We start from the raw sequence: 11,955 nt of genomic DNA, 5'->3' as shown, positions 1-11,955 counted from the left end.
TCAGGAGAGGAGGAGAGGGAGCTTCTGTTGGTCACCTGGAACCACTAGCAATCCATAACTATGACAAATTAACTTCTTTGAAGGTTTGAAGATTTGAAGATTTTCAGCCTTCCAAAATAGTGTGGATTTAGTTTGCAAAATCAAATAAGGGCTGCTTGTAATTAAGTATTTTGGGGAGGTTTTCCCCACGTCCACTGCACCAAGGTGAAATGTGAGCAATTTTCTCTGTAGTCCCCTGGTTTGAGGGAGAGAGGTTAGGTAGAAAAGGGGCAGGATTATTTCTAGTTCATCCTTAAGTGTGATAGTAGCCTTTGGGGTCCTGGTCTTATGGAGAAGTTTCCAGGTAGGATTCCACCATAAACTCAGGAGCCCTCACAAACCAATGCTCAGGTTCAGCAGGTAAGGCAAATGCCCTCAAGGTGAAAGCCAACTACTTAGCTTCGCTTACCTTTGTAGCTTCCTGCTTTCACTTATTTTTTTGGCCTGAGTATTTCTTATGTTTACCAGCTCATGGATGCATTTAATTTTTTTAAATATGTGTTTCGTCTAGTACTTCTAGTTTTTAGCAAGAAGGTTAGCCTGAGTCCCTAGGTTACCTTGTTGCAAGACAAGCCAATGGGCAATTTCAGCCCTTATGTGGCTTGATTTTACTGCTGCATTTGGCCCTGTTGACCCACCACTCCCTCCCCCTGTTCTGTTTTGGTTTTCTCTACTACTCTGACCACTCCCATTTGGGCCCCTTCACAGGCTTGCCCCTCTTCCTTAAATGTTGGTTCTCCAGGCCTTAGCCTCGGCATCTCTTCTTATTCCTCAACATCTCACCACTTCTTTGGCTTGGAGCTGTGACTCCCAGATCTCTCTAGTCCAGACTGTTCTGAGTTACAGCTGCCGGAGAGTCCATGTCCTTGAAGGCACCTCAAGTTAAACATGTACAAAAACAAACTCATGACCTCCCTCATACCTTATCCCCATCACACACTAAAAATACTACATCCTCTATGTTCCTTACCAGCCACCTACGCCAGAGCCCTGGAAACCTTCCCTTTCATCAAGTGCTCACAACCAGTTTGTTACCAAGTTCCGTTTATTGTGCCTCACGTCTCGTCTGTCCTTCCACACTGCTTCTGCTCTAGATCAAGGCCAGCATTTATTGCCTAAATGGCTCTGACTGCAGCGGCTGTAACTGGTGCCCGCTGCCTCGGCCCTTCTAGTCCATATTAGATACAACAGCCAGTGATCCATCTGAAACGTCTCTTCAGCCAGTCCTGGGTAAAACCCTTCAGTGGCTCCACTCAGGATACAGTCCAAGCTCCTTGGTATAGCATTCAAGGATCTTTACGATCTCTCTAGCCTAGATGAGGCCTCCCCCTAATTCTGCATGAAATTGCTGGCTATCCTGGGACACACCAGGCTGTTCCACACTTCCCTGCCTTTGTTCATGCTACTGCCTCTGCTTAGAAGGCTGTGTCAGGCTGGGGCCAATCAGGAGAAACCACATAGTAAGCACACAGAGACAGTTTAAGATAAGAATTTTGAACTGTAGTGGGATTGAAGTAAAGAGTGATTGGCTAGTAAGAAGTGAAGAGAAATCTAAATGATTTAGGAGTAGCAGAGTTCTAGGGATGAGATAGAGAGCCCAGGAAGAGGCCCTCACCCCCAACCCCTGCCCAAGGCTGAGACCCAGACCTCGATGGACAGGGCATGGTGAGTGAAAAGGGTGAATTTCACGCTGACAGATAAGGAAGGTGATAAAGGATAATCAGTACAGGCCCAATGCCCCGCATTCACATTTGGCAAATATTTCACTTTTCAAGCCTCAGTTCAAGTGTTGCCTCCCCCATGAAGGCTTTTCTGGCTCTTCTTCCCCTTCCATCCAGGTAGAACTGAGTCCTCTCTCTCTGTGAGTGTAGAAAGTCTTCTCCCTCCCTGACACACATAACTGTACCCTAGTCATACTTCTACTGGGGGCTTATGATGGTTGGTTGCAATTTTTGTTTACTTGTTTACTCCCATTTAGGGTTGCCAGAAAAAAATACAGGACACCAAGTTAAATTTGAATACCAGCCATTATTGCATGAGACATAAAAATATTTGTTGTTTATCTGAAATTCAAGTTTAACTGGATGTCCTGTATTTTCATTTGCTAAACCTGGCACCCTTCCCCCACCTCCACCTCCAACTATGGTCTTAGTGGCAGAACATGTTTCTGGCTGACCTCTGAATTCCCATAACTAGCCCAGTGCATGACAGTTAGTGCTCAATTAATGATAAGAGAATATTGACTTCTCTGGCTGCAGGGTTGAGAATGACTGGAGGCAGTTGAGACCTCAAAGAGACCAGTTAGGAGGATGACCAGTTTGGGGAATAAACCATTCCCCAAATCATGAAGGCTTCCACAGAATAACATTGGGAATAGAGAAAAGGGGATGCACTTGCAAGATTTAAAGATTTGAGGACCAATGGGTAAGGGAAGTGACTGAGCTTAAGGAGTCTGGAGTGTTGCTCACATGTCTGGCTTGTGTCATTGGATGGAGGTTGGTGCTGGAGAGCAGGCAAGCTCGTTGACGTGTGGCTTAGAGCAGGGTAGAGAAGCATGGAGAATGGATCTGAAGGCGCGAACAGTACATTCACAGGACAAATATGTTAAGTTTGAAGTTTCAGAGGATGTGCAGATAGAGGTACGGGAGATATGGACTTGGAGCTCAGAAGGAAGGGCCAGGCTGGAGGTACAATGTGTGTACCATCAACATGGAAGTGATAACTGAAACCATGGGAGTAGACAGTGTTGCTCAAAGAGAAGAGTGGCAAGAGACGACGGCCTATCAGAGCCCTGAGGAACACTTAAGAGGCAGTGAGAGATAAAGGAGCCCCCAAATAGTCTGAGAATGAGCAGCTGGAGGGGTGGAAGACAAAACAGGAGAGTATGGGATCAAGAGAATCAAGGGAAAATAGGGTTTCAAGGAGGGTTGATAAAGTTGAATGCTTCTGAGAGTTCAGAGGACTAAAGGCTAAGAAATGGCCTTTGGGTTTAGTAATCATGAGGCCACTGGTGACCTTAGCAAGAGCTCAGATCATATATACATCACAGTGTATCACAGTGTCAGTTTTTTTTAACGCTGTGATATATTTGAGCAAGTTTAAGTGCAGAAGGAAAGGAGAGATTCAATAGAAAAAGGTTGAAGAATGGGGAGGCTTGTAAATAACTGAGACCAAGAGCCCTGACATGGAATCCTGAGTGCAGATGGAGGAATAAATCTCGCTACAGGAGGACATTAATAATAATACCTAGAAAAGAGCATGATACCTCGCGGGCCATGAACTTCTAAGGAATCTCTGAATGAGCTTCATCGTCTGTCTGTGAACCCCCTAGAATTGTTTACCAGGTTTACACATCAGTGTTTTGTTTTTTTTCAGCATTTTTTTGTGTGTGTCGGGGGTGGGGGGGGGGAGAATCATTGGCTTTTATGATTCTCTAAGGACTCCACAACTCCAAAACAGGTTAAGGTGCACTCCTGTGAACAAGAAAGGTAATCTCACATGGCGCACATTCTAGATCTTTGATTTCTGTTTTCTACCCATCCTCTCCTTTTCAAGATGAGACATCATCTAGTCAGCCAGTCCACATGTACTCTGTCATAGGGATCTCTAGCCAGGGGAAATATGGCAATCCCTGGACAAGAGAATTGGCAGGGGCAGGGGGAGCATATGGAACCCCCGACCTTGATTCCTGGATGAAAGAAATCTAGAGGGAAGTTTTGGGTGCTCCCTGAAGCTGGAAAAACCATCATTTCAAAGCCCCCTATAGTTTTCCCTCTTACAGGAGGTGGTGACTTGATGCCCCTTTGGAGACCATACTATTATTCTGGGAAGACCACTCAAATGGGCCATGTAGTTTTGCAAATGTGAAACAAAGACTACAGTAAAAAAATGGGAGATATGAGAGCCACCTGTGGCCCCCAGGTGTGAAGGTGCTCTGCCCGGTGAGGTCATGTGCCAGGTGACCTCAGCTAAGTTGTAGGCAGAGATGTGCAGCTCTGCAGCTCTTTTCCTTTGGGGAAAATAGCTTTATTATTACTTTCTTTTTTTTAAAGAGGGATTTGGGCCGTTGTGAGCTGCAAACTGATACGAGTTCTTGTGGGAATGTGCCTCCTGAAGTTGCTGTTTCATCTGGGGCTTTGTGAGATGTTGGGCACAATCTTTCCGGGGCCCGGAATACAGCCTTGAGTTGGGGGGATCTCAAGGACCAGCAGTTTTGGGGCAAGCCAGCCTCCTTGGCTTGGGTTCTGACCTGCCTCTCTTGCTGTGAGCATTGTCAGAGATGGCTTCAATTCATCGCCTTTAAATGGCTCTGAGAGTGAAGATGTCACTGAGAGGGAGGGGCTGGAGAGTTTGGGGACTCGACCAGGCTTCCAAGTCTTTCCAGCAGGAGCTCCCTAGCCCCAATCACCCTGGAACCGACAGGATGTCCCTCTTCACTCTCATTCAGGGCCAGGGCCAGGCCTTTCTGAGGTGTGTGCAAATGGTATGGCAGCGGTACCACACACCCTTTGGGGGGAGGGTGTGTGGAGACTGAGGATCTTGAATCACTTTGGAGGCAGAGAGAGTGGGCAAGGGTGTGTTTGAGGGCAGCAAGAGAGCACCAAAGTTTTGGGAGCACTTAGGACCGGGGCGGTGAACACAGAAGAGTGGAAGCAGAGATTTGTTTCTCCTCCTTGACCCCGAATGCACACAGCCCTGAGAACTCTTGCCAGCTCCTCACTCTAGCTTGGGTGAAAGGGGCACATGTGCCAAAGCAGGTAGGCACTTCCGCCGTTTGGAAGAACTTTTGGTCAGCAGTGTCAAATGCCTGAGGTATCCCACCCTTAACCTGCCTCACTCTCATGCATCCTGGCTGCAGCTACTGCCTCTGCTCATAGCTGCCAAATCGACCTCTAGCCTAGACCTTCCTCCTCCACTCCAGACTAGCTTACCTCATGGCCTCCCGACAGCCCCTCCGGATGTCCCCCCGTTCCTCAGACTCCGCATGCTTTCCAAACACATGTCCCCATCTTATTTCCAAAGAAGAAAATCATAGAGGACAGAGTCATAGGACCCAGGAAACAAGGTTTCACAGAACATGCAGAAGAGCTCAGAGCAATGGCATTGACTTCTCGGAGATGACTCAGGGACAGTGTGGAAGGCCAGGGTCAACACTAATCTCTTCCTCCTTCCAGATGAAGGTGTGCACCTCTTAGCTTCGTGTCCTTCTTCACACTACTTGCCAAATTGAATTTAAATAATTATTTATGTAATTATTTATTGTCTGTCTCTAGGTTAAGCTTAAGGGCAGAGATCATGTCCCTTTCACTTCTGCATCCCTCGTGTCTAGGCAGTATTTGACATATAAAACGTACTTAATAAATACTTCTTGAATGAATAAATGAATATCTTTGTTCATCACCCAAGATGTAGGGCCCTCTTGGGGCCCTCAGTCTTTTCCTGAATTCTTAACCCTTTGATCCTCTGTCCTTCATCCCCCTAAGCCAGCCTCCCAATGGCCTCTTCAGATGCTCTCTTGCCCTGGGCTGCTTCATGCAATGTGGGTAGTGAGCTCCCCATGCTGGACCATCTGCAAGTGGAGGCAGTGAATGCACCTGTCAGGGTGACCTGGAGGGTAAGGACACTGATCTATGAGGGGAGTGGAGCAATGTGTGATTCTCTGTCTTTACCCATTAAGCAAGGTCCCCAGGATGCCTGAGGTTAAAAGGGTAGGGCTTTCCTTACTGGTAACCCCAAGTCCCAAGTGCTGGGGACGATGCAAGGGGTTGTGAGCTGGCCTGCCAGGACTGGTGTACGCACCTTTGCCACCCACTCTATATTCCATGCCCCCTCGTGTCCCAGAGCTGCTGGCTGGAACAAGCAGTTGGAGATCTGGGTCAGGTCTGCTGTGATTGCTGAGTCAGCCTGCAGTTGGGATGGTCAGGGTGTGATCTCCAGACACCTGCTTCTACACACACAGCCCCCACTGCCCAGGAAAAGATCTGACAAACCACAGAAGTAAATAAATAACTTAGAAATAATAAATAGGGGTCCAGCTCCCAGGAGTGAGTACCAGGCCCCCTCCAGCACAGGCACTTCAGCAATGCGACTGCAATGTATCTCCTCCAATTCTGTCTCCTTGGGACCTGGGCTGAGGCTGCCACCTGAGACACTGCTGGGTTCTTCAGAGGAGGCGTCCTGGGTCTGTGGTCTGGTCAGTGCCAGAGTCTGTGAGAAGTAGGTCCTAAGGTCTCCATAGCTGAGGTCTCTGGTGTCTGTAGGGCTGGGACTCGCAGGGTGAGTACCGTGGGCGGCTTGCCTGGCAGTCGTCCCTCTGTCTGTCCAGGGCTGATGCCCATCACTTGCCCCCATTTCTGGCTGAGGCCCCTGGCCCCTTCCAGGTGGTGAGATCCCCAGGTAAGGGTGCCATCTGCAAATTCTTGGAGAAAGCCGTCAGCCCAAGCAGCCGCAGGCAGTAGCTGAGAGCCGGTCCACGGTCCTCCAGGTGCTGTTGACGTCCATGAAGGTGACGGCCTCATAGTGCGTGGGTCGGCAGCAGGGCTGGCTGACCAGCCGGGAGCCCGGAGGCTGCCGCAGGGCCCTAGCGCCCAGCAGGCTGGCCAGGCTGAGGTCGTGCGGGGAGCGAGCCCGGCGGCAAGAGCCGCTGCAGAAGCCGAAAGACACCAGTTCTTCCGAGCTGTGGCCCAGGCCAAGCAAGCGCACCGGCACCATCTGCGAGCTCAGGCGGCAGTCCCGCGTCCCCGGGGCCCGCGCGCGTCCGCCCCGGCCCCCGGCACGCGCCGCGCGGCCCCCGCGGGAGGGCGAGGGCCAGGGCGACGGCGGTGGGGGCGCGGGCCGGGGCGGCTGGGGCGGTGGCCGCCGGGCTCTTCCGCCGCACCAACGGGCCGCGCGGCTCCCTGGAATGAGACCGAGTCAAGGGCGGGGTCCCGGGACAGCCCCGCCCCCACCCAAGCCCCTCACCCTCTCACTTACCCGGCAAGTGGCCGGCGGGGGACGCCGGGGCAGGCGCGGGGCCTTCGCGGGTGGCGGGGAGGCGGGGCAAAGGGCCCAGGGAGGCTTCGGAGACGCTGCTCAGCAACGCCAGAGCGGCTAGGGTTGGCCACAAGGCAGGCTGCACACAGAGACAAAGTGGAGCCTCAGGGAGGAAGACGGCACCCTGGTGGGCTCAAGGTGGATGGGGCCCAGGGAGGGGCTGGGGCAGTGGAGATCAGAGAGGGTGATGGGCTCCTAGTTGGGTGTGGGGAGCTTAGGAAGGGCTTAGGTTGGAGGATAATGGGTCTGCTGCCTAAGGGAGCCCAGGGGAGAAATCAGCTGAGGGCAGTGGGCAATCACCTTCCTCCAGCCTCCTGGTCCCTCCCTGACCGTTTCCCTTTCACTGCTCTCCCTCCCCAATCAAACCACCTTTCCTCAATACCAGGTGGGAGTCATTGGGTGAGCCACTCACCTGCCGCCTAGGCGGGGGCCAGCAGGGCAGCACAGAAGGGCCTCTATGTCCAGGCTCCATCTCTGTCAATACCAGGAGCTCCCATCAGCCTAGTTGACCTGTCCCCCACCCTCCTCTTGAGGCAGCTTGGAACATTGAGAAATGAGTTATCCTTTGATTAGGTCGTCCCTCCACTTCAGTGTCTCTCCAGGTGAGGAAAAAGGAGGGCCTTAGGTAGCTGGACTCAACCCAGGAGAAACAGCTGCATCAGAAACTGTTACCTCTCTCAGTTCTTACAACTCCACGAGGTAAATGGTCAATTTTCCAAATGAGCAAACAAGGCTCAGAGAATCTCAGCCATTGTCTAAGGTCACAAGGCTAGACCCACACAGTGGTGGGGGGAGGAGGGAGGAGTGTGTGAAAGGGATTTTTTCCCCCCAGGACCTTCCTGGTCTCTGCTGCAGGGATGGTGATGCCAGGACTAGGTGAAGAAAGTAGCTGGACCTCGTTGGTCCCACAGAGAGCTTTCTCTCCACAGTATAGAAGAGGAAGCTGTGGCCTGAAGAATTAGAGTGCTGGCTGGTTGACCTGAGTCGTGGATGACAGGAGGCCCAGGCCCCAGCCTGTGTTACCCACCCAGCACTGCTGCACCTTGAGCCTCTGTGATCTTTGTCTGAACCCAGAGCCTCCTGAGTTCTCTCTTTTGACCATAGATTGTCGGTCAAGAGCAAGCAGATGGTGGAGGTTGATGGACCCTCTAAGAACATGGGGCCTGGGCTCCCTATGGCCAGCAGGGGGCAGTGTCTGCCAAGCCTGCAGACTCAAAGTGGGGTGGGCTTTTCCCTACCCTCAGCCAGACTCAGGCCTGAGCAACTTCCAGGATGGCCAGCCAGGCGTCCACACCAGCCCGGTCTCTAAGAGCTGAGCCACCCTGAGAGCTGGTCCGGATCTGTCTCCCTTCCAGCTTCCTGTGAATCTGACGGCCTGGCCCTGCTCCTGGAAGTTTCCCCCATGAGCCATCCGTCTTGAGACCAGCCAGCCTTTCTGAGCCCCACCAGCTTTTGTGAGCCCACAATGTTTGGCACTCTCAAACACCCCTTGGGGCCCCAGAGCCCTCATGAATCCTCACTAGCTGGCCTGCTCTTGGATCCCAGCTGTCACCTGCACCCCTAACCCCTAGCACACAGAATATCTGCATACTTGTGGGTCAGACCTCCTCAGGTCTCTGCCAGCAGCAGGTCCATCCCACTGAGATAGTATGGTCCATTTCAGGTGTGCTCGACTAATTGAATAGGGCCCCTGAGGGGCCAGGCCAGTGACTATTCTCATTGACGGAAAGGGGGGCAAGGAAGCTTTCAGGGCCCCCTGCGCTAGAGGGAGCCCAGGAGCAAGTCTCTTGAGAGCAGTGAGGCCCTATCTCTCCCTCCTGGTGGTCTGGGGCCACTTGGTCCTCCCCATCTGCCAGCCATATACTCACCACCGGGGTCCTGCGCCGTGTTCTTTTAGGCACCTTTCCTGGGACCAGTGCTGGACTTTCCCCCGCAGCTCAAGAGGCTCATGCCCCGGGCTGTGCACCTGGCAGCACCTCTTTTAGCCAAAAGTGTGGCCTTGGCTGCCAGTCTGTGCCCTGTAGCAGCAGCAGGAGCCTCCCATTACAGTGGGCCGGCAGGGCTGACTAGCGACTAGAGGGACTGAGGGGGCTGGGAGGGGTGGAGAGCTGCGCAGCGGGCCCGAGAGGGAGGATGTGAGAAAGTAGTGGGGGATTCTCCTGCCTGCTCCCGGTGGAGCTGGGACAAGGGGTGGGCCAACAGGTTGGCTTACCGTGGGTCTGGGACGCAGCAAGGGCTTGGGACCGAGGGACCTGCTGCTGGCGGAGCCCGTGGGCTGTGTCTGGGGGCCGGGCCCAACTCCATCTCTCAGCAGCTTCATGCCTGCCGCCGTCCGGTGTCAAATTCCAGCCCCAGCGTCACCGGATCCTGGGGTGGGGCCCAGAGTGCCCCCACCCCGCCCCACCTTTCAGGGCTCACCTGGTCGCTCCACCCGGCAGGATCCGGTCCCCACCCCCCCGGCTCAGCTAAGTCCCCCAAGGTGAAGGGGAGGACGCTGGGAGTGGAGAACGCAGGACTGAGTGGAGATCCCAGGCGCGGAGGCTCGGAAAGTGGGCGTTCAGAGTTTGTAGACTAGTGTAGTAGGGAGTTGGGAGGCTGGGCTGAGGGCGGGAGAGGGAGGGGACAGGCTGGTCCCTGCCTTGGGCTACCGGCCCTCTGGTTTGCATCGTCGCTGGGGTTCTGGCTGGCTGCCCCGCAGTGACTGCTCTTGCCTCTCTGGTCCACCCCTAGTTTCTCTCAACAGACCCATTAAAATCTTTGGGTGGGCCAGGCACTGCCCTGGGGGTTTCACGGTCTACCCCAGCTCTAGCCACCTCACCACTCCCCTCCTGCCTTGCCTGGGGTTTGGAGTAGAGACACTCCTGCAAACCCCGCTGCACACCCACACTGCAAGGACAGTGGGTGCCCAGGGCTGGAGTAGGGGAGGGTCACGGAGGAGGAACATTTGCGTTCAGGCTTGAGGTGGGAGCTGGAGGGTAGTATTTCAGAAGCCTGATTATGGCAATATGGCAGGTGGGGTGGAGGTTGGGTAACATGGATAAAGGTAAGGAAAGGCCAGATGCTGTATCATACCAGGGACTCTGGACTTTATCCTAATGACACTGGGGACCACCAAAGGGTTTCAGGCAGGTGCGTGGTATATCAGACATGCATTTCAGGGACTGGCTGCAGTGGGGGAGGATGGTTTGGAGATGAGAGGTGGAGATATGTCAGGAGGATGCTGGGAGAGTGGAGTTGGAAGCAGAATGGTGGAGAGAGTGTGAGGTTTCATGGGCTCTTTGAGAACTCAGCTGGTGCCTGACTGGATGGGGTGAGGGGTAGGGCAGACAACAGTATGCCTCTGGCCTGCGTGGCCAAGTGGAGCGGATGCATTCTGGCAGTGGGAGCTCCCTGGAAGAGGGGCAGCAGCTTGTGTTCAGTGTTGGACATGTCAAATGGGAAGGACCTGTGACATCGGAAGGACATGTCAAGTGGGAAGGATTATCCTAGTGTGTTTAGGGTGCAGCTGAATTTGTAGCATGGAGCAGAGTGGAGAGAGCTGGGCTGGAGATGGCAACTTGGGAATTGTCGACCAACTGATGATTGGAAGCCGTGGGTGGGGATGAAAGTGCTCAGGGAACGTGTGTGGACCAGCTATATCGACTATGCATCAGAACCACTTGTGGACCTTTCAAAACTATCCACATCTGGGCCATACCCCAGACCTGAATCAGAATTTTGGTATGGGCAGGTGCAAGGTTTCAAATCTGCACAGCTGATCCTGGTGTACCGCCATGGCTGAGAACCACAGCTTTTGTGAGAGCAGTTTCTGTGCACAGGAGGGGACTACCAGCTAGACTGCAGACCTGCTGGTGGTGCTGGTGGTGGTGGGGCTGTCTGCAGGCTTGAGGGACCGCTGTGGGACAGGGCGCTAAGTGGTGAGCAGCTCCACTCCGTGCTGCTTCCCTGGGGCTTTATCAGCTATGGCTATGGCTTGCAGTCTATGCCCTGTACAACTCAAGGGGGCGCCATTCACGCAGAACAGGACGAACACTGGAGTTGTGTATCATAGCGGCCCAGTTTAATCCGAAGGGAGTTTCTGGGTTTGCCTGTCCCACAGTCAAGGCCTTGCTTTCCCCTCAACTGAGGAGGCTTCTGTCTGAGGACAAACCACAGCAGTAACAGGACACATGGGAAGTCAGTGGTCCTTGGTATGGCCAGGACTCTTGGATGGGGATGGCAGGTGAGGGGCGAGTTTCCCCTTATTGTCAAGGTGGCAAATATGGCTGGAAGCTCGTGCCATGGCCTCAGGTGCAGGCCTGCATGGGGATGCTGAGTGAAGGGGGACCAGATCCCAGGGCTCTAAAGGGGTAAGATGGGAAGAGATGTCCTTTCTAATATTTGCCAGAGGGTGCCTAGAGCTGGGCTCTGCCTTCGAGTTGTGTGGGAAGAGGGAGGCTGAGGGGGGAGGGTGTGCGTGTTCTTTCCAGGACTCAACCAGGGCTGAGAGGAGTGGGTGAGGTGTGTGCGCCTCTGTGTTGGGGGCTCAGCAGCCTATCTTTCCTCTGCTTACAGAAATCTCTATCCCAGCAGTGCTGGGGCTGTGGTGACTCCGAGGTACTATCCTAGGACTGTGCGCCTCAATCCCCTGCCTCTGGCTCCTTTAGGAGGCACAGGGTAGACTCTGGGGCAGGCCTGGTACCCTTGGTCTACCTGTCGTAAGGCAAAGCGGGTGGACGGCTGTGGCATGGGAGAGGCGCCAGCAGGCCCTCAGGGGGCTACCCATGTCCTGCAGTTGACATGAGAAGTGTAAGGGACCCAGGAACCTGTGGGTTGGAGAGATGGCCCTTGGGTTTAGCACAGTTGCTGAGGCTCCAGGAGAGTCAGAGAAAGCAAGAGGCCAGG

At 53.6% G+C, this 11,955-nt stretch overlaps 1 protein-coding gene across 4 annotated transcripts; it reads right to left on the bottom strand.

Annotated features, from left to right (window-relative positions):
* Positions 1-1,497: 1,497 nt before the first annotated feature.
* ARTN (artemin) lies at positions 1,498-9,809 on the bottom strand. 4 transcript variants are annotated; one of them, XM_074334589.1, is made up of 4 exons: positions 8,940-9,809; positions 7,484-7,545; positions 7,012-7,150; positions 1,498-6,935 (listed from the first exon to the last, which is right to left on the bottom strand). In XM_074334589.1, exons 2-4 carry the CDS (start codon positions 7,541-7,543, stop codon positions 6,472-6,474), a joined length of 663 nt encoding a protein of 220 aa, XP_074190690.1. In that variant the 5' UTR covers positions 7,544-7,545; positions 8,940-9,809; the 3' UTR covers positions 1,498-6,471. The 4 variants fall into 4 exon arrangements, with proteins under 4 accessions (XP_074190690.1, XP_074190688.1, XP_074190687.1 ...); XM_074334587.1 differs by having other exon boundaries at positions 7,484-7,608; positions 8,940-9,808; XM_074334586.1 differs by having other exon boundaries at positions 7,484-9,089; positions 9,284-9,808.
* Positions 9,810-11,955: the final 2,146 nt, after the last annotated feature.

Source organism: Rhinolophus sinicus, linkage group LG06 (assembly GCF_036562045.2).
Source record: "Rhinolophus sinicus isolate RSC01 linkage group LG06, ASM3656204v1, whole genome shotgun sequence".
Lineage (NCBI taxonomy): Eukaryota > Metazoa > Chordata > Mammalia > Chiroptera > Rhinolophidae > Rhinolophus > Rhinolophus sinicus.
The sequence above is the reverse complement of the archived record's forward strand: the minus strand, read 5'-3'. Positions and strand labels throughout refer to the sequence as shown.

Bases quoted from the DNA above. Each gene is read 5' to 3' on its own strand.
- ARTN (XM_074334589.1), bottom strand. From the start codon at position 7,543: ATGGAGCCTGGACATAGAGGCCCTTCTGTGCTGCCCTGCTGGCCCCCG. The intron at 7,151-7,483 runs GTGAGTGGCTCA...CTCTGTGTGCAG, and splicing joins GGCCCCCGCCTAGGCGGCAG to CCTGCCTTGTGGCCAACCCT. The intron at 6,936-7,011 runs GTAAGTGAGAGG...GTCTCATTCCAG, and splicing joins CCCCGCCGGCCACTTGCCGG to GGAGCCGCGCGGCCCGTTGG.